Source organism: Strix uralensis, chromosome 2, assembly GCF_047716275.1.
Source record: "Strix uralensis isolate ZFMK-TIS-50842 chromosome 2, bStrUra1, whole genome shotgun sequence".
Classification (NCBI taxonomy): Eukaryota; Metazoa; Chordata; class Aves; order Strigiformes; family Strigidae; genus Strix; species Strix uralensis.
In genome coordinates this window covers 77,105,688-77,128,887 of record NC_133973.1, presented here as the reverse complement: position 1 = coordinate 77,128,887, position 23,200 = coordinate 77,105,688, and the positions used below count along the sequence as shown (strand labels likewise).

The 23,200-nt window shown below is 37.0% G+C and overlaps 1 protein-coding gene across 1 annotated transcript in view; it reads right to left on the bottom strand.

The window, feature by feature from the left end:
• NALCN (sodium leak channel, non-selective) overlaps positions 1–23,200 on the bottom strand; it is a 251,122-nt gene that overhangs the window by 219,279 nt on the left and 8,643 nt on the right. The window contains exons 3-5 of the mRNA XM_074859339.1: positions 22,005–22,151; positions 19,502–19,684; positions 352–435 (exon numbers count right to left, since the gene is read on the bottom strand). Coding sequence (XP_074715440.1) covers positions 352–435; positions 19,502–19,684; positions 22,005–22,112 — 375 coding nt within the window. The 5' untranslated portion in view covers positions 22,113–22,151. The remainder of the gene's footprint in view (positions 1–351; positions 436–19,501; positions 19,685–22,004; positions 22,152–23,200) is intronic.

Here is a 23,200-nt window from a genome sequence, read left to right as displayed (position 1 = left end):
GACATCCTACTAGACTCAGTGGAAGGAGACAAGCACAACTGTCATATGGAATAAGAGATAACTGGCTCTCTGAAGATGCTTCTCTCTCCTTTTGACTATGCAGAGGGTTTCTAGTAACAAGCTTCAGATTAATGTATAACTTCTCCGTAAGAAAAATTAAACCAGATAAAATCTACTACTAATGTAGATATGCTGCAATGTGCAATTATGGAGGTATTGAATTCAGCAGCTTTTTAAAAACAATTTGACCCATGTACAGCTATACTTCCACAACTCATAATTATTTGGTTGTGCCATACATTTTTCACAATTAAGGAACTATTCATTGAAAAAGGTAAGTGAAATAATTACCTGTAAAACCAGTGACACCCAAAGACAAAAGACCATGAATCCATCAAACACACACCAACGATCCTTTACATATGAACTATCACCCTACAAGAGAGAGAAAAGCTAAGTGGTTAATTGCTGCAGTTTTACTGTCAGGATTTACAAATATGTAAAATAAATAAATGAAAGTTCTTGGATGAAGGAAAAGTCTTCTCTGTACCACATTTAAAATGCCACTTTTGAAAGGCTCCAAAAGCCCACTATCTGGACTAGAATATGCTGGAAACATAAACACACCTTCTGAGTAAATAAATGGTAGCTTCATTCTTGTGCAATACTTCTCAGCTTGCATCAAAAAGAACTTACAAAGAAACCTGTTATATACACTTTGATGTAAATCAAAAAACACACAAAAAATTAACATTGGACTCATTTTTCCACTGTATTGCCCATTACAAAATACTTGCACATGAAGGTAAGTGTAAAATGCTAGCAATCTAGTATTGTGTCGTTCAACTGCTTCAATATTGTTCAACATTACATTTATATCATTACATTTATATCATTTTACATTTATATTATTTTACATTAATTTTTTCATTAATTTTCAGTCATTTTTCATGCTCTAGAAACAGTCTTGACATTTTGGAAACACTAGACAGTAACCACCATCTCATCACTGTGTAGGCTTTCAAGTTTCTTTGACATTTCCTGAACAACACTTTACCATCACAAAATGACCGTTTTTTAGACTTCATTAATAATATGTATGGTGAACTTTTCAACACTGGTATTATTGGCACTCCATTAATTGTCTAGCACAACAGTTCAGAGCATACCTTTGCACTACTGATCAGGAAACAAAACTGAGCACTGGATCCTTGATGACCCATATGCCTTGCTTCCTACCTGTTCTCTGGCTCTGCTTTAGACTTCTTCAATTAGCTCTCTAAAAGAACACCTGAGCATGGTTTTGGTGATAGTCCAATCCAGAGATCACTCCTAAAAGGCAGCATAGAAAAGACCACACGCAAGCTCAGTTTCCTCTCTACTACACTATTCTCAAACACTGGTCCAATTTGCATGTGTAGATATCCTCGCGTCTCACACCATTCCCAATGACATGAAACACAGGTCCTCCACTGCAAGCTATAAAAACACTTCTTTGGCGGGCTGCTAATGCCTCATACTTTACTTCAACCACTGAACTGGAAAAAAACTACATTTATCAGGTAGGTTACGGCTGAGATTATATAGTTTTGTGTACCACATGGAGCGTAGAGAAAGCTGGGGACAAAATGCAGTTTGTTGAAAGGGAGACTAGGCAAGACTAGACCTAAGGAAAAGTAGATATCCCAGTTTCGTGTAAAAACATATGCAGAGTGTATCTCAGGGCACATAAACACCCCTTTCCAAATGAGGTTTCTCCCAGCAGATTGAACATACCCTCCCCTGACTTATATATTCTCTGGTTCCTTTTCTTTGTTTGGTGTTCTTCCAGATACAAACTACAGAGTTTGACATCCATTTTCACACGTATAATTGGGGAAAAAATTACTGCCACGTCTCAAGAATCTTGAAGACATTACTGGACTTAGGCCTGTTATGTGATTCCTGGCTTGATACACATTATTTCTTATCTCAGTGTCAGTTATTTCAGTCAACCTGTATTTGTTTTTAAATGTCTCAGCATTTTCATTGATTCTAAAAGCACAGATGTTTTGTTTTAGTCTAATATTTTCAATGACATATACTACCCTAAAAATGATTTATCATTCTCTGCAGTAGGTGACAGCAAGATATATTGTGCAAATAGAGACAAAATAGTGGTTTTATAAAAAGCTTTATTTCAGCTGCAAGAATTCTTCAGGGCAGAAGTGAACAGAGTAAGGATATAAGGAAAATACAGTAAGTGATTTTCACATCAGAAATAAAGGACAAAGAACTTCAATGCTATTTTCAGATGGAGAATTTTCTAACACATAAGGATGTTAAAGTTCTCAACCCAAGAATTAAGAGGAGGAAGACTGCAAATCAGGGAAGCAACAGAATAGGGACTTTTGCATCATGTTTTTAACCTGTCCTTCCTGAAGAAAGTAGACTTACTTCCCTAAGTCTGAGCTAATCAGTAACTCTTCACCCAGGGCTTCAGTGGTTATGTTCAGCAACCGTAAAGCAGATATATGCTATTGCTCTGCAGAGATCAGCTACCAACACCCTAAATCTCTTACCCCTCTCTCCTCTCCACCAGTTCCCTCTTAGGGAATAAATCCCCAGTGAGATTTGTATCAACATGCAACTTGAGTCCTTCAATTGTGGCTCTGAACAAAGATGCTGATAAGTCTTTCTCCTGCTGAAGAATTCTTCGAAACTTACTTTTCTTCTCCTAAGCACCTTTTGTCTGAATCAAAAAGTTTTCCCCGAGTTTTGCTGTACAGATTTGAGCATGAACGTGTGCAGGAGTTCCTGTATTCACTCTTGTCTGAATAACCCATCAAGTACTCACAAAAAGCCAAATTTTTTTTAGAAACTGCTTTTTCTCTCCACAATACGTGTGGCATGATTGAAGCAGCTCTGCTCTTTCCTCCTTACACAGGAAGGAGTCATGACCCTTTCCAGTCTTCTCACCACTCAGGCTGCTCCAGCATGTCACTTCTCTCACTGTCACATCAGGCCAGCTTCCACTGCTACATCCTCCTTGTCAGGGAGGCTTTCAGTGGATCACCCATAGAAACTTAGGGCACCTGAATGACATCTGTAGAAAACTCATTTTGGGAGACGTTCTGGCCCTTTCCGCTTTGCATGTAGGGAAGCTTTGGCTAAATCCTTTCCATGTTTGTCATTTGGCTGACAGTGGATGTGGTAGAGAATCTTTAATGCATTTATACTGTGTATTGGCATATGGGACATTATTTGCTGTTGGAAGCATTTTTAAGGCAGGACCACATCCTGCTTCATGCAAAAATTAGAATATACTTTATAGTATGAACACTGACTTCTAGTGCTACTTTCATGAAAAATCTAATTCTGACTGAACCAGGCTAGCACTCACATATTAATAGCAATGAACAGGGAGTTTCATTCACATTTGAAAAAAGCCTTGGGCTGAAACTCCATGCTCACGGTCAATGGCAGCCTGTTCTTAGACTTGGAAAGGAATACAGATACATGAAAATTAAATACATCTGGTGACATCTTAGCTAAAATTGATGAAGTATTGCAATGTGTTAATCCCTCACCCTTTCTTCATCATGTCTGCTGAAATTTGAGAATCATTGATGAGGTTTGTTTCGCATTTTTTTGTGAATGCACTATCCCAGACCATTTACAATATGGTTTATAAGTCTTTGAAACATGATCTAAATATTTGTAAAAGATGAACGGTTAGTACTGTAGACTAGAAGCCTCATTCTGAGACTAATTCAAACCTCTCAAAGTCATTAAAGTTGCTGACTCCCTACTGCCTACAGTGGACAGCAGATTCTTTCACATGCACACCAAGTTCTGAAAGCTTCCCCAGCAACATGACTTAGTCTGTTTAGACAACAAACTCATTTGCTTCTGACAGAGCAGTGGATGCCAGTCCACTTACACAGTCCATGACTGCAGGCTTGGAACAGCCTTTGGAAAGCTTTTATGCAGTAAATCATGCCCTCACTTAATGCCTCTCCCAAGCAAACTAAGGGACACTGCTCGAACTCAGTGGACTAGCTAACTAACTAACAGCTATTGAACACAAAGCATTTTAAGATACCTAAAAAATCTGAAGTCCAAGCAGCAATATTGTTTAGCTGTTAGATGGATCAATCTTTACTTTGTTAATTAGAAGCCTATTCATTATTTTGTAATACTGTTCCTAGCCTCCCCATATAGTTTCTCCTAATATGCTTCCGTCTTTTGCCTCAATATTTATTTACAACAGGTCAGCATCACTGTTAGGCTAGTACACAATCATGGAAATGGCTTTCTTGGTAAACCACACATGTGGAATGGATTCAAAGTCTGCCCCTCTTTTAGAGATGCTAATCTGAATTAATCTGAAATTTAACATCCCAAAAGAACAGACAAGCTTGACATAATGGTCTGTAATTAAAATATTCTCTTAATTTTCTACGGTAATGTTGCCATAACTAAGGAAGAATACCTCAAGTTCAGCATAAAATCTTAGTGTCTCTTTACCTCTTTGAAAATAGGACCAACAAATAAATCTCTTCCCTTCTCCCTACATTCTTTTTATTTCACCAGTTCTTGTGTAATTTTAACATCATTATATTAACTGAGTACAATGTATTCACTCATTTCTTCATTTTTTATTTTCATGTGTAATACTAATACCCCAATAACCACACTGAGATGCCGGGAGACACACTTTCTCAATTGTAACCAGCACATTAAAGATAAAACACCAATTACCAGTATTAGGTGCCCTGAACAGTCATTACACAAGCTCACAGAAAAAACCCGATTTTATAAGACCTAACTCATTGCAAATGTGAGCTAAAACAAAATACAGACAGAACCATAGACAGAAGTAATAACACCTGAGGTAGTCACTCCATGAGAGCCATTACAGTTTAACTTACACCAGAGTAGAAGACTATCAGGACTGTGATTTTTTTAATAAAAGTTTATTCCATTATCATCCTTGCTGAAAACAAAATACAAAATCAACATCTGAATTGCATAAAGCAATGTGCTAGAAGATTGATTATGTCTGCTAATTTTGTTAAGCAACTTCAGTATCTCATTGGTAAGGTAGACAGCTTAGCTAGATGATAGTAGTCATCTCCTAGGTCATTTCCGTCCTGCTTATCTCTTAACATCTCAGGAACATCTTGGGATCTCTGCAAGTGAAAAGCCTCCTCTGCCTCCCTGCTTGCCTCCAGGAATTTATTTTTCTCTCTCATCCCTGACTACAACCTGTTCTCTGAATCCTTCCCTCCCATCTCTTTTCAACTGTCTCTGTAGGAAAGCTAAATAAAAGAAGTGATAAGACATTTGCTCTGAGTAATGAGATGTATCATCATCTGCTCTGGAAAGGAGTCCTGTAGTCTTGGGTCTGTCTGTCTCACACTTTTCCTCACAGTCTCTGACAAATGGGATAGCTGAAAGATGGTACAAATGTGAAGAGACCAGCAAGCTCAGTAACAACCAGCTACTTTGCTTTTCTATCATGGTCACTAGATCCTGCATGTGGTAGTGGTAAATAAAGTACATAAACAACTCTAGCAAATTCTTCAAATCACCCTGTGGTCTACTTTGTGTAGCACTACAAGTAAGCTAAGGGTGGAAGCTGACATTTACAGGCATTTTAGGAGCAGCATAAATGCACAGGAGGAAACATAAGGAATAAAGGGAATCAGAATCTGGGAGTATAATTTTTTCCCCCTCCGCTATGCTCATTCTAACACAAAAAAAGCAAGCTAGAAGAGGGGACAGCTGAGTTAGGGAAGCAAGACTCACCCTCCCTCCCTCCCTTCTTTACTCCACACAAACACTGCAGGGCATGGAGGTGGGAGTCAGACAGAAAATGAAATCAGACCTCAAGGGAGCACCTTGCCTAATCTCTCTCTCCCCCTGCAAATGCAGATGAAGATATACATACACACACAGAGGGTGTGTGTCTCCTACCTGGTCACACATACACATACATCCCTTATGTTTCTGGCTCAACTTCAAACTTTCCCTATTTCCTTAAAAACCTCAGCTTACAGGTCTGTTTAGTAGCAGAATGATGTGGACAATCCAGTCAGGCTCCCAGCCTGTCAAATACTTTCAACATTTTCCTCATACAGCAAAGAGAATGAAAAGATACAGCCTAATCAAGAAGACAAGCTGCCTCTGACTTCTGTTCTCAATTCTCCCCTTCTGTTTCCCCAAAATAAAACTATTTCTCATATGTGCTCATGTGTCAAACATGAGCCCCCTTCTTCCTTCTTCAGAGCTTTGCAACTCCTCAGCTGCCCTGGGGACTGACTGAAGTGGGACCTCAGACAGACGGATGACTCTCAGCCACGCTACCTACTTAAACTCCATCTTCTACTGTGTGACATAAAAAAATTCAACCTGAAGCATTTTATTACCCAACAACCAGCAAATTACATACTAGCCATCTTTTAATGCAAAGTACTTCTGTAACTGTAAAATGATGATCCAAGCAGGAAACGAAGGAAATTGTGGCTTGCTTAGCTAAGACCATGTTAATAACCAAAGAAAAACCAGCATATTTTAAAATGGGTGGTCATCTCCAAGTTAACCCTTTACAACAGTGATAGTATCACTTCAAAATGAACCAACATTTTATTTTTTTTTTAAATTCTGTATTTGGGAAAAAAGAAACAATGGGGGACACACACAGAGCTTCTTCATTTCTGTATGTCTTCTTCTTATAAAGTGTCTTCATTCACAGTGAAGGAACTTATTTAAAATATATTCATATAACAGCAATTGATTTGTAACAGCCAATGGAATTAGAATTGCTGTGTGAAGCTTAACTCTAAACGGTTATAGTGGGTGTAATATCACTTTATCATCACTGAGTTAAACAAGTTCAATTTGTAACTATTCATGTATTGTACTGAACTGCTCCATCATCAGATGCTTCCAAGTAACACATAACATAGTGCATAATTTATCTTTGTCATAATATGTAATGTAGTATTTAAAGTAATCTTGTAGTCTATGCTAGAAAAATGTTGGAAAAATCACTTGATGTTACAGCACACAAAACAAAGTTACTCTATTTAGAATTAAAAAAATGAAACACAGCTCTTGCTGGTCCTTTGGATTACAGGGTGATTCCATGCATGTTACAGACACATAACACACACAGTTCCTATCTATCATTACAAAAAAGCTATAAACACTATAGAACTGCTATTTCCTCATTTGCAGTAACTAAAAAAACCCCCAGATTTTTAAGTGAACTTGTTGAGATCTTCAGATTATTTTACGAATTACCAATGAAGACGTGAGGCTATTTCATTCATTAAAGAACAGCCACAAATGTATTTTTTAGGCACACTAGATTTTTGTTAATTTAGGAAATTAACTTCACCAATTTCATGTTTCATATTGTAATAGGAGATTTTAAAACTATAGTATTCACCATCTCATCTGCTGTGTCTAACAGAAAGAAATAAAAGACCACCAAAAAGCCTGTAAAGGAAGAAACAATCCTGGCCATGAAGTATGAATCAAGACTTTCAAACAGACAAACAAGGACCATTTACTTGCTAAAATTTCTGTTAACAGTGTTTGTTGCAAAATAAGGGGGGGGGGGGGGGGGGGAATTGGGAGAGTTATAAAAAATGGTATTTTAAACCTAAACTGTTGAAGAAAATTTAAAAACAAAACAGAAACAAACATGAAAACATACACAACACTCCCTTCCTCAAGTACAAAATGTATCAATGGGAATAACCACTTCCACAAAATGATGGAAATGCCTCAACACACCTCCCATATCAGCCAAATCACTGTAGAGCATCTCAATTCAGCTGAGTGAAATTAATTCAGATTGTCCACTATTCAGAGCTGCAGGCACAGCCTTCATACATAGTCAATAGAGGACAGATGCCTTCTTATCAACACCCAGCAGTAGGTGTGGCTACAGAACATGTAGGGAAGAGAGCGTCACTGGTGTACTACATTGCTTTCTTGATACACTGCTTTACCACTGCAGCTGGATGCCAACATGCCCTGCAGAGAGATTTTATGGGTTACTACACTGAAAAGCTGAATTTCATTTCCCTCTCCATCTGCTTATTAGCCAACTGTATTCAGTGCCACAAGTACTGATTTACTATCTGACTCGGCTCCCTTGGATGTCTCACAGGTTCATCAAATCTAAAAATGGCTGATCAGGAGGCAGATTAATAGGATCCCCCTACCTGGAACAGCACCCACTGTTTCCAGGAAGTGCACAGGAAAAGAATCTTCACCATGAGAACAAGTAAATATTGGAACACATTGCCCAGAGAAGTGCTAGCATCTCCTTTGCTGGAATTATTCAAGACTCAGCTTGATAGGACCCTGGATAAGCAAATTAAGACCCTGCTTTGAGTAAGAGGTTGGTCCAGACCATCTCCATAGGTGCCTTCCAACCCAGACTTTTCTCTGGTTGTATGCCTCTAAGACAATCTCCTCAAGATGCCAGTCCCTTGGGGTTGACTCCAGTTCTACATCTAGATCCACAGGCATGGATGTCTGCTCACATCTGGAAGCACTCTGCAGTCTTGAGGAGGTGATGTGTGTTAAATGCTGCTGCGCTTTATCCAGCAGTATTCCGCCCCCCCCCCCTCCCACCTCCAGTGTTTGTGGTGGATGCAATGGGCAGATTTGGATCCAAATGATTCAAGGTGAAAGCCTTCACTCTGAAGCATCAAATATTGCCCGGAGATTGTATAGGTAGATTTGACTGCAAAAAGTCTCATCTAACATGACAAAACTCAGATTTGTGATCATCATTCACAGTTCTCCTTCAACATAAAAAAGCCACAACAATGAAAGCTGGAATAGATATTAGAAGGAGGCACTTTTCAGAAAGAGGATTTTATTATTCGGTAATTAGCATTATTAAAAGCTGGAGAATCCATTTTATACTACAGAGACCAGGAAAATTTTATTGAAACAACAATCCCAGTATAGCCGTAAGAAAGCAACACTATTAGTGGTGGAGGACACAATACTCCGAAATGAAATTTTACATTCAGCTTACTGCCTTAAAAATCCCACATAAATTTCATCATTTTCATGAAAATACAGCTGCACAAAACTGTTCTTATTTCCTTCCACAGGGACTTGGATGTCATTAAGATTTTTTCATATTTGATGTCTTGTTTTATTCTCTCAAATTAAAAGAGGAGACAACATGGGCATAAAATAAAATAAAATAAAATAAAATAAAATAAAATAAAATAAAATAAAAAAATATATTGTTCAATTATAGCAGACTTCCCTGAAAATGCAAGTTTCAATACAGAATGGCACATTAGGGATGAAGTTCTCTCTCATCCTACCTGAATACATAACATGTTATCCAATTCACTGCTATCCCAGTATATGCATCATTTTGGCCTGACATGAAGTGATACATTAAAAATATCCCTCAGTAATAGCTGCTTCCATGAAGAAAAACAGTAAAGTAACCCTTGAAAGTGCTATTAGAAAGGGGAAAAAATTAACATTACCGAAAAGTAAAGTTTTATTCATATAATTGGTCTGTATAATTAAAGAGTAATTTCTAAATAAATTATGAAAGTCAGTATGTTGTATATTTTTTCTCAGCAACTTTAAGGTTGAATTTTGGTCATCATGGTAAATCACTAAGTATTATATGGACTCATACTTCAATCCATGCCCCAAAATAACTTCTCACTAGAAACTTCTATGACCCATTGACTGGTTAGAAAAATTACCATTTTCGGTTTAGAAATACTGCCTAGGTAAGTTCACTAAGTAATTTAAATGCCTTTGATTTTCTAATACTCTAATGCAAAAATGGTGCAAAAAGCCCCACTGTGTAATATGAGTCATTACTTTCCTGTAATAAACACTCCAACAAAACCAGGCACAAGTAACCATAGAAACAAGTGCGTATATTCTAGTGCCACGGTCTCTAACCTTCTCTGGCCCACAGGCAGTAACACCCAACTAGCAGCATGCTGTAGGCAACTTCATATTCGTTTTCTTCATGATAATCAGTTTTAATTTTTTTAATTTCCTGTGACTGGAAACAACATCAGAGCATTTCACTAGCAACATGATCCCAATAGGCTGGGAACAGATGTCCTTGCGATGGACATACACACTTAGCAAAACAGCAACAGAAAAACAAAGGAAAAAGGTGAGACAGAAGAATCAACTTTCATAGACTGTCTTATTCATACAACAAATATCATTACTGTTTGTTATGAAATAACATTTAAAACTATCAATCACAGCCGCCAACACCAAAATACCCCAGTATTTTTCAAGTTAAATTTTAAGACAATTTGAGATAATATACTTTTTGCCAACACAGAATAGCATGGGACCTGCACTACATACCTAGGTTTCCAATAGCATTATACATAGCATTCTAATTTTTAAATATAGATATGCAAAATAATCTGTCATAAGGACAAATGAGTTTCACCTTATAATCCCAAGAAGTAGAGTCAAAGGGGAACCTCAAATCTTAAGTCAACTGGGTCTTTTTTCCTGTTTGCTCTGTGAGCTTTTTACTACCACAGGTAAGTAGCTTTCTCTTTTTGTTTCCCTCCACATAATTACACCCTGTTTAGTCAAAGCATCTTGTCATTTTATCATCCTTGCCACTGATCCTGCTGGTTATGCTCCTGCCCTCAAGGTCAAGCTTCTCGCTCCTGTTTGTGACTTGCACACCCCAAGATAGAGCTTTCACCTGCAGGGATCATGAGCACATCAGAGCATGACGACACAGGATGATAGGAGCCACATATTCTGTTTTACTACCTGACCTTTGAAAACAACACAACTTCCTGATCCTTAACTCATTTATATGCCATGGGATATACAGCATATCTAAAGTCACGGAGCACAGTAATTTCAGAATCTCCATCTTCCGTTTTCAGTCTGTAACGCAGTAGAAACTCCCTTGACAAAACTACTAAAAGCTGGTGAGTCAGCTCACAGTGTTTCATTGCAATTCAAAAAATATTTCCATCATTTATCAGAAGGATTAAACTCATTTTGTAATTTCTCCACTCTCGTTAGATGAAGGTGGAATGTTTAATATTAAAGGTACAGAAAAGAAGGCAAAACAGGTACATCTAATAAGGTACAATAAACAACAGTTCTGTAATCCACAACTCAAGACTAACTTCTGAATTGGGATGATTATGGAAGAAACTCATTTAAGCATAAATGAGTTAATGCCATAAGTGTTAAAGAAGAAGCTGGCATCCAGTTGTCTGTATACTTTCCGTAGGGCCCACCTGTCCACTGACAACAAATCTGTAATAACAAGTTAGAGTAATTGCTGTCTGTGAGATACCTAAAGGCTAGGTGCCAGACTGGATACCTTAAGCTTCCCTTTCAGTCAGTGAGGAAAAACAGGCCAGATAAATTACCTTTTGGAAGAGCCTACTTTAGACAGAAATGACTATTTAGAGACAACTGCAGACCCTCAAATCAGTGTTGATGAATCCTACCAAAAGTGTTTCTATTTTAGGCCCAAAAATCTTTTTTGTGTAACTAAAGATAAAAAAGTGTCAGAATATACAAACGGACATCAGCTGCCACTGGAAACAGCTGCAGACCCCAGTTTAGATCATGGCAACCAGAGTATTTCATTACAGCATAAAAACCCCGTCTCCACCTCACACTGCTTGCACTCCAGGTGGAAAGTTCCTTATATTGGCAGAGAACTGAATGTACAGAGTTAAGCCCACATGGCTCACGTAAGGCTCCAGCCTGCTCCATCTTCGAGTCTCTCCTCTTGAGCAGACAGACAGCAACCACAGCAACCAAAGCACCTACCAGAAAAACGAGGAGGAAAATGTGCTCTCCGCACAGGGCTAATGCTGCCTGGGAACACGCAACATGCTGAAAGCCACTGATTTCAGTTAACTAAGTCATCTGGCCTTTAGTACTAGACAGAAGCAAAGGTACCAGCTCCCATCCATCTGTGACTGCACTGGTAGAAGATTAAGCTTTGGTTTGGTTCCTGCATGAATTCACCAAGAGTGCTGAAAGTTCACGGTGCAACCATTCACGTCAGCCCCTTCCAGGAGTACTGAAGTCAGTGAATAGCGCTCAGTGCTACTGAAATACTCTGACAAATCCACTCGCAACTACTTCAGTTAGTACAAAAGTTTTGCTGTGAATGTAGCTGATTTAACAATGGGGGAAATGTCAAGGACCATTACTTCTGACTTTGTATAATCTCCTTTGTTAGCTGACATGTGTCACAACTGCACAGTGAAAAGAAAGACATTTCTATTAAATTCAGTGCACTACTTGTGCTATATAAAAAAATTTCTAATTTTCAGCATGATGATACTAAAATAAGTGTCAGCTAGGCTTTTTTAACAGACAGGAAACAGAACTTTCACACTTTTTATTTTACAGTACTACTCTTTTAACAGAGGAACAGCATAAACCAACCTCCTTTTCACAACATCATTTCAATGTAGGTTTTCTAATACCATCATGACTGTGATTAGAAGCCGCAATGAGAATGCAGTGTAATGAAGATAATTTCATATACCCTGACAAGTGTCCATGGAGTGCAACAATATCCATTCATCTCTCATGCCCTAAAGGCTGAATTTTCACCTGAGACATCTGTTACTTGGTTCCTTTTTTTTGTAGTGGATGTGAATTCTTTCATATAATGGACACAGTTTCCTGGAGGTTTCTCAGATTTTGGCACATTTTCCTCTTTGTTTATTTTATTATATATAATGCCACCAGTGCAATTGTGTCTAATGCAAACAATTTACCTGGAATATTTCTCTACCTCCTTACTCCACCTCCTAGTACCAACGCTGAAAGTAAAAACTTCTAATAAAGATAAGATACCTTTAAAGTAAGGTATCCTTACCTTGCTCATACCCATGTGAGATGACCTTCGGCAGACACCTTATTATAAAGTAGAATGTAATTTTTGCATCACACTGATTAAAAGAAATACGAGGTACTTCCATCACAAGTTAGAGTCCCTGCTTTCTTTCAGAAGTCTGATGCTCATCTAATATTACATCTGTTTTAGGCTTGAGAGTTATCTTTCATTTCTCTAATTCCACACCACCTTCTTTTCTCAGTGAGGAAATAATTTTGGAAACTCCTTGATTCAATGAACAGACCTATGTCAAGCACATACGTCATGTTCATAAGTGACATATGAGTGGGAAAGTAAATGTGAGCTTTGATTCTGAGGGACTGCAAGTCTTGGCAGTGAGGTTACAAGTTGACTCATAAAGTATTTCAACAGACACAAACATCAGTTTATTCACGGTGTTCTCAGAAGTCTGCCAATCAATCAGTAAGTTATGCAGCAGACATAAACTGCAAGTAATTGGGAGACCAGTTTAAATCTTATTCAAGATACAATGGAGATTGATCCGCTTTCATTTAAACAGACTTAATACTTCCTTGAGGCGGCTGATTACAGCAGAGCTCTTTCTGACCGAGGAGCCTGAGACATGAAAGAAATCAGAACCAAAGAGTCACTGAACTCTATTTACATCCTGAGAAATAAGGAGCATGCAAACAAATCTAGGATCAGTTGAAGAAAGTGGATTTCTGAAATGAAGAGATCATGAAAATATCAATGTCAAATTGAATTCAGTAACTTTTACCATTGCACTAAATTTATTACATTTTATACATTGGTACAAGGTGGTGTACTGTGGTGGCCGAAATTGCATTTATTTCTTAGAAGGCCACAATTTCACTCACAAAACCAAAGAAGTATATTATACTTGCACACAATGTTAAAACTTTTAGATTCTTTACTCAATTATAAATCACCAGTAGCAGGCAGTAAAATAAAGGTAATTTCCAGCAAAATGCAGAAGTTCCAGTTTTACGATCCCAGTGAATCAGAGGTTAGTCACTTACCTAGACTTTTGCCTATGTCTGCAAATCTTCATACTCCAGGTATTCTGACAATCACCTTATTACATGTTTCCTGATAAACTCCCAAGTAACACAGAGTATTTCTGACCTAATAAAATATTACTTAGAGCATAAAAAAGTGGTTGCCAAGGAACTGTGAGAGTCTAGTTGACAACAAACCCATCGCTGTTCACTGTACCAACGTAAAAGAGATGCCTGACTTCTACTAAATCACTGATACTATGTTGTGCTACTCAGCCACCCTGGTACCACTGGAGCTTTGTGTTTCAGGATGCTATGACTGAGCCTGTATCTGCTGAGCAGACATACCTAAGTACAGCTGGGGAAAACATTACACCATGAAGATGGTCTAAGTTAATGCATTTCCAACTTACATGAGAGAAAAAATAAAATTAAATTAAGTAATCTCTTGAAACACCCCTGAATTATTCACTGAACTGAATGAATGATCAGATTGGACATCATGTTAGGACTGGGAGACTTAAGCTCACAACAGTGATGGCTATCGTTCATACTCTATTGACAAAAACAATTAAAAATTAAGTTTGATTTCACTCAAAATATTCCTAAAATCCCCACTATTCTGGTGTCATTAAATGTCATGTAAAATTTGTGTCAGCATGCAGCCTTTCCCAACATACCATGTTTTGATGTTCTAACAAGTCAAAGTCAAGTTCAATCACCCCTGAAGTAGAGCTGTACTTTGTATTTAATATTTCTAGGTCCAAGACAAAGAAATAATATGCACGTAGTAACATTAAAAGAACCTCATTTACCATTTTATTAAAATGGCCTTTTTTATTTTACACACTCCACAGGTTTTTTAATGTGTAAAAAATCTGTGATATTTACCATTAATCTTTTAAATTTTTTTTCAATTACTTTTAAAGAGATCAGAATTTTTAATTTCTAAAACATTAGGTCTTTTTAAGATGTGTCTGTAACACAATTTAGTAGACATCTGCTAACATGCTTCATAAGCTATTCTTACAAAAATATTGATGTGTCTATGTCACATCATCCATTAATTCATGTGCTACTCAGAGAACAGAATTTGCAATGCTTTGAAATCATTAAAATGTGTGATCTACATAGAAATGTTGCAGAAAAAATATCTATGAAAACTTGCACATCTACAAATGCAATACTTTTAAAAAATAGTATTAAAATATTGCTGTGCTTATTACAGCATATTTTCATGACTGAAATTAATATTCAAAATTAATTGCTTATAAAAACAGAATTGGTTTAACATAATTCAAAACAGTAACCCATGACAGTTCCTCTTATAACTACTTGAATAACCTGCTTGATGAAGTAATTAACACCTAACTTTTAATGTCATCGAACTCTTCAGTTGGAAGCCAGATAGTATTCATGAAAGTCATTCTCTAGTCAGTGGTATTATATATTTACTGACTTAATCTATTTGATAAAGATTTAATACTGTGTACACAGTATTTTCCTGAGCTCTCTGTCATTTCACAGTGAGCTCTATCAAGTTGTCTTACTGTTTGAACGTACATTTTATATAATGCGGCCAGCCAACATTGTATTGAATATAATCCGTTACACTGCACATTTATACCCATTTCAATTCTTCCAGAAGAGTCAATCTATTATAACACCTATCAGAAGCAAACAGTGTATGATAGCAATAATAATGAATATCAGTGTATTGTTTTGAAAACAAAAGGATCTCAGACCCTGTAGTAGATATATCCTTTTCTGTCACCTTCTGGTTTCTTTACTATTTGTATTTTGTGCTCCTTGTCTAAACACATCAGTGTCTGCTTTCTTTGTAGGTGGTGGATATCTACGTGAGCAGTGTGCTTGTAATTGAAAGAGTCCTCTGTATTGTCTGCAAATGGAACAAGCAACCACCAACACTCACAAGGCATAGGCAGCCCAAATTCTGAATAGATTTTACTAGCACAGCAACAATTATTCAGAAGGAAACATGAGTAATAAAAGGCACAATGTCACAGCAACAGTTCAGGTTAACTTTCTTTCTGGGGTGACAAAACACTTGGATGTATCGCTTTGTCACTTAGTTTACACAGGGAAAAGGGAAACTTTTTACAGACAAAAGGCTAGGATTTTCAGAAACTACTTTCCTTTTCTAAAAATCCCTGGGAACCAAAAGAAGTAAATTTCTCATCCTCAGAAGGTGTTAATTAGACATGACTTAACATTTTCAAAATCTTCTTAGCTCAGCTATACTTACATTGTTATTAATTGGAACTTCAGTGGATGGTGCCTGCCTCCTCCATAAATTAGGTTTCTCTCTGGACTAAAATTTTGCATTAATCATGGTTCAAAAGTTAATTAGCATTTCAATTCCTAAGGCCTTTACAGAAATACTGATTTATGGTAAAGTTCAGTAGAACCATATGGCAATACATTCATTGATCCTACATTCACTAAAAGTCTTGAATGTACCTAAATTAGGACAGCAGTTCATAAACAAATTTCCTTATATGAGGATGTTTCATATACAAACATCTTTAATAAATGCTAACAGGTTTCTAAACAGTGACTTATTTTCCTTTGATTGCCACTGTCTTTGTAAGTCCATGGATCATTATGTTCTTGGCAGCATTGTAATATTTAACCAATATTTTCCCTAGAGTAATAATCCAAAGACTAAGTCAAATAGTTCACCAAAAAAGGATTATTTATTGATTAGCATTCAGAAAACCAATTTGATAACATATTCAAAAAGCTCTGATTTAACAGCTGAAAAAAAGGCCAATCCAGTTCTAACAGTTTTACGAAAGTTGCTATACATGACACAAGTCCATATCCTTGTCCTACAGTTCTCTTATTCACATGAATACTGTGTAGCCACCAGGCCCAGTGAAGCCATCCTTTCCCTTTATTCAATAACTGTGAGACCACATCCACAAGCCTAATTCTGCACTGAGTGCAGTTCTGGGCTCCCCAGTACAAGGACACAGACATAATGGAGCGAGCAGAGGGCCACCAAAAAGGTCAGAGAGCTGGAGCACATGACATAGCAGGAAAGGGTGAGAGACGGGTCTGTTCAGCCTTCAGCAGACAAGGCAAAGGGGGGACCTTGTTGCTGTCTACAACTACCTAATCAGAGGATACAGAGAAGATGGAGTCAAACTCTTCTTGGAATTACACAGTGGTAAGAAAAGCTACAAGGAACACAAGTTGGAACATGGAAAATTCTGATTAAGTATTAGGAAAAAAAATTTTGCATGGGGTTGGTCAAGCACTGGAGCAGGCTGTCTAGAGAGCTTGTGGAATCTTCATCCTTGGAGGAGTGAGATTCACCTGGACAACACAAGTCATGGGCAACTTCATCTAACTGGACCTGCTTGGGGCAGCAGGTCAGACTAGATGACTTCTGGACGTCCCTGCCAGTCTAAGTCATTCTATGACACCATGACAGTGTCAATGAAGGCACTTCATTCCAGTGTAACTGTATTCACTGATGAATGCTACATGACATTAAGCTGTAAGCAAATCCTCAGTTGTTCACACGGTAAATGCAGCCAACTTCTACTAAACAATCTCTCTTTGCATAACAGTAGTTATGCCTACGGTATTTTTATCTAATAAACGAAGAGTAAAATGTCAGTGTGCAAATGAAATAATCTGCATTGCCATCTGCACATGTATAACATGAATTAAGGCAATGGAACCAACTCCAGACATCTGTTGATTCTGTGTGGACAGACTCATCAGACATACTTCAAAGACAAGTTCATCATATGATGATGTAAGGTAAGTTCATGCTATGAGGAGCAGCTGAGGACTCTGGGTTTGTCTAGTTTGGAAAGAAGCAGGCTGAGGGGTGACCTCATTGCTCTCTACAGCTTCCTGAGGGGGGGATGGAGAGGGAGGTGCTGATCTCTTCTCGCTGGTACCCAGTGATAGGACACATGGGAATGGTTCAAAGCTGTGCCAGGGGAGGTTTGGACTGGACGATAGGAAGCATTTCTTTACTGAAAGTGTGGTCAGGCACTGCAACAGGCTTCCTAGAGAGGTGGTCAATCCCCCAAGCCTGTCAGTGTTTAAGAGGCATTTGGACAATGCCCTAAATAACATGTTTTAACAAACTGGTCAGGCAGTTGGACTACATTATCATTGTAGGTCGCTTCCAACCATTCTATTCTATTCTATTCTATTCTATTCTATTCTATTCTATTCTATTCTATTCTATTCTATTCTATTCTATTCTATTCTATTCTATTCCTACAAATTTAAACAACCCAGTGAAAGACATTAGAATATGAAGCAGAATATTATTCATAGCCCCTAGGTGTCGACTGTGAGTGAAGTTGGTATTTCCATACACAAAGGTTGAGAAATCAAGCTTTGTACAGAAGTCATACTGCTGGCCACCCCTCCCTCTCTATGCATTGATACCTGTGTGTCTATTTCTTTACTGTCTGTTCTGGTTAAAACAGTAATTTGTTACTCCTACACTGTTCAAATGTGCACGCTGCTCACTAATTCCTCATTCATGATCCTGTGTCCTCATCTTCACCTGCTTAATGGACATCTCTGAATAAGAGAGTACAAGTAGCGGCCAGAAATAGCACTTCACAACGGATTACTCTGGCCTTATGCAACAGATGAAGATTTTCTCAGAATCATCTTATTTCAGTAATGTTCTAAATGTTAATATTAATGATACTTTTAACTTTTACTATTAATATTCAGTAAGTATGATGACATAATAGCTTCGTTTGGCAGTGAACAAAAAATGTTATGTGCCAACTCAGAACAAATCGAAGAGCTAAGTAAAACCTCAGATGTCTCTGGAGTTACCAGACCTTTCAGGAGTGAAAGCAAAGTATAACATGCTGATTAGCTACTCTGTGCAATAGTGACATAATTGTATTGTCAATAAGGTCTGCAGATAGATTTTCTATATGTAAGCTGAATTTGTATCTTTTTGTAGAAGATTGGAAACAATCAGTAAAATAATGCTACAAAATGATGATTACTGAAAAATTCTGCAGTTTTACATTCTCCAATATCATATCTACTTATACAAATTAGTCCAGCAACAACAGTAAACATATGATAACAGAAGCATTTGTTTACCAACATGCATTATATTAAGGAAAAAATTCAGTAAAGCAAGATAACGTTCTCATTTAGCTCACAGTAAGACATATATTCTTACTTAAATAAAGGAACCACACAACACCACATCCAACCTTCTGAAATGAAAATCAAAGTTCTAAGTCCATATATGGATCTCTAGACACTTCCAAAATATTCTTGCTGATGTATATGTAGCTTATTTTTCCTTCCATTCTTTATATTAATCCAATGAAACTATCTGTTTCTCAGTAGGAAACCATTATTATGAATGTTGGTATTATATTTTGGGTGGGATTAAATATGCAGTAAAGCTGCATCTTTGTCAGTCTCTTTTCAGTTTATACACCGTGGTGTTGCCTGCAGTTAAAAACAATCATATCAAAAAGAGCTGAGAAGTTAAAAAACAACGATCAAATGTCACCAGCATATATTCAGATCACTTTCCTAAGCACATGTAGAATACTGTTTAAACGCTTACCTTAACAATCCCACGGATATGCATTTTTGCTATCATCTCTGCAGTGTAAAGAAACATCAACAGAGTATCAAGAGCAAATGTCACATACTGGAGAGGAGGATAATGCTCGAAGGTCTTTGGAGTGTTCATACAAACGGAAATAACACTGATGATGGCACAGATTCGTAGTAAAGAGTGTACCCACTGGAAAAAAAAAAAAAACAAGACATTGAAAGATTGCTTTGATGTTCAAAAAAAGCTCAGTTATTTAGCCTCCATAACTTGTACCGGCACTTTTTGTAAACGCACATTTGCGTTTTTCTTTTACATCATGATCCACATATTAAAGATCTTCATCCAATAATAAGCACTCCCGACTTTTAGTTTTATATATATAGAGAGAGATATTAGTTAATTTGGGAGGTTGTATAATTCAGAAACCAAGAATTAAGAGCCAGAAAACTGAGAATTAGGACTCTATCATTTCTACTTTTTGGCTTTTGTAATCCAATTTCCTTTCAAATGACAACTTGTCACATCTATGTGCAGACAATAAGTGGAATTAGTTGATGTTATAAATTGGGTGAATATATTAAAAGAAAATATCTGTGGAAAATTTTAGTTCCATATTTAGATGAACTGATTTTTAAATCAGTTTACAATTCCAAAAATTAAGTGAGAGGCACAGGGATTAAAAGCATCCTTCCATTTATGAAAATAATAAATATAAAAGAGACTGTGTCACAGAAAGATGCTTCTAAACATCAGGATTCACTTTTGTTCCAACCAAGTTCTGCTGCTATAAGAGAACAGTTCATTTCTATGACAACGTAGGTCTCGGTCTCACCACAATCATTATTAATAACACTGATATTCAGTGCCAGTCACAGTGGGAGGTCTAATGAATTAGCAGAATGTATCAATACGGGGGTTTAAGGTTGGATTTTTTTTCTTTTAAATCAAAACACCATTGAAACATCTTGAAGCCAGACAAGTGTAATAAATCAAAGATGGTAAAGTCATATCTATCAAAACAAGAAGAAAAAAAAAAAAGACACTTCAGCAAGAAAAAAATTCTCCAAACAAAACCCACCTAACTAAAGTGTATTTATAGCAATTTTTCATCTGGGGAAAAATTCTACACTCATTTACACCACCTCAGACCTTTTGACATCAAAAAGAATTAAGAACACTCACCTAATTTAGTACTGACTGTACGTGCACCTAAGTGTAATGATATTTGACCTTAATTGAACAGCTCTATCATTTGCATACTCTGAGACCGAATTAATAATTTGGAGGTGGAAGGAAGCTGATGAATGATCTCCTATGTCCGTTTAACACCTACTGTTTCAAACCTTGTTTCAACTGAAAAAATTAACATAAATATTAAAGTGTGGCTGATATAAAAACTATTTGCCACAGTAAAATGTTGGTATTATACACGCTAAGCAGTATACAACTAGTCTATCAGCATGACAAGAAAAAAATTATTCCATCGAAAAAACGTGTACTGTGTATGGAGAAATACAGGTAAATAACCCAGCATATATTTCTGCAGTGACATTTTGAGCTTATTACAGCAGTCAATACAATTATACTTAAGATTCTTTAGCATGAATTAATATATGGGTGTTGTCTTGTAAATGATTTAGGTGTTAAAACTCAGCAGCAAAATGGAGGGGATCCAGCATCTCTACTGCAAATGAGATGAGAGTTCCATTAAATGAATGTAATGCCAATGTGTATTATTTCAGAATATTTGACCTTCTGCTTCTACAAACTAAAAATTTATACGCTACTTTAAGAGAAATGCAAAAATGCCTTCTCTGCAAAAACACGAATCATTCAAAATACAGGAATCCTGGATGTACACCGACTGCTAAATAAATAAGTTAATCATAATAACCATATTTACATGGTAAAGGCATTTTCTTAATACTGCATGTTCTATTAATAACTCCACTTCCAATGAAGCTTTCCCCAGTTTTAAGTTGTCAGAAACTTTTACACCTATCTATATTTCTTAGGGCAAATTGTAAGTTAAAAGATACCAGAAAAACATGAGCTGTATTTCAAAATAACCAGCCAAAATAAACTTTTATATTCATAAGTGATGTAAAAGGAGAAATCTGAAAATCAAAAGTGCCCACTGCTGGCTACCACCTTAGCAATGAAATGCTCCTTTTAACATCCTTTTCAAAAGCTCATTCTACAAACTTAACTTCTAATTTCAATAAATATGTTAGGAACCAGAGACATTGAAAGGATGGCTGTTTAAAAAAACAATCAGTAGATGAACTGGTTGGCAAACACTGCTTGATGATCCCCATCCATTTGCAACAACCAAAAGAAACCTTTTCACGTAGTTTTGGACTTTTTGCAAAAAATGAACTGGTGGATTAGCAACCATAGCTCAATACTTGTTTCTGACATCTATTTCAGAATCTTTTGTGGAAGTCATATTTCAGTAACACAGGTTACATGTAACTTAAAATTATTAACAATGGAAGGAGATACCTACTGGTTTGTTAATCCACAGAATATCTGCATTGTCTGACAAAGATTCATCTGGACCGAAATCTGTAACTGGCTGGGCTTCCACCCTTGAGCTTTGTTTCCTTTTCAGCATCCTGAAGTTAACTGTTGTTATCTATAATCATGAAACCTCCTTGAGGAGAAAAAAAGAGAAGACATTAATTCACTAAAACCACTTTATAATGCATTTTGAACAGTTTTACAAATAACCTAAAGCACTTTGTTTTCACACAGACTGCTTTTGTCCTTACTGATTAACAGGATCCTCATTTTATTAAAAAGCTTTGCCTATATAAATCACTGACATGACTCTCGTTAGTTTACAAAAATTTACAATGGTATGCAACGCAAACGATTACCAGAAACTTAGCAACATGGGCAGAAAATTTGTATTGCTATGCAAAGAATGCTATTGCTGTGAACTTAAACCCAGAGTAATCACTGGATGGATTTGACCTGGAGCCATTTAATTTAATGGTGACATTTCCATTTATTACGCTAGGCTAAGATAAAGCCCAACACGAAAAAGGCAAATAGGCGATGTTAAGCAGCCAACAGACAATGTTCTTTACTGAAATCAGAAGAGCTTTTTGCTATATATTACTACTAACATGTATTCTTCTAATACTTTTTTTAAATCTTAGCAATTATCCAATAGCCAGACAGTCAGCTGTCTCTGGGGCTTGTGTGGGCACATGGAAGCACTGGGGAAAATGTGTTGTTTCCACAAGGTCAGGCCAAGTCTGGACATTCCTGCATGGGCGGCACTGACAGAGCCTTCTGTATGCTCAGCAATGTGAGCCACAACTAGCAGATGCACCACAACAGCAGGAAGGTGGGTTAAATCTTATTATTGACTTTGCCACAGACACAGTTCATGGATCCCAGAGTCTAAATAAATCCAAAGAGATGAAGAAGATACACTCTCTCAAGGAGTAACAGTCTGCCCATGAAATACAATTCTGTCACTCATGAAATACAATCCCCTAGGGATTTTTTTTCAGGAAAGTGAGGAGGAAGGAGAAAGCAAGATCTTGAGACCTTATTCTGGACCTTCACTCTGGACTAAGCATGGTTTGTAGGTGACACTACACTTTTGAAAAGTTTGTCAAAACCAGTATAAAATAGAATTATAGAATGGTTTAGGTTTGGAAGGAACATTTAAAGATCACCTAATTCAAC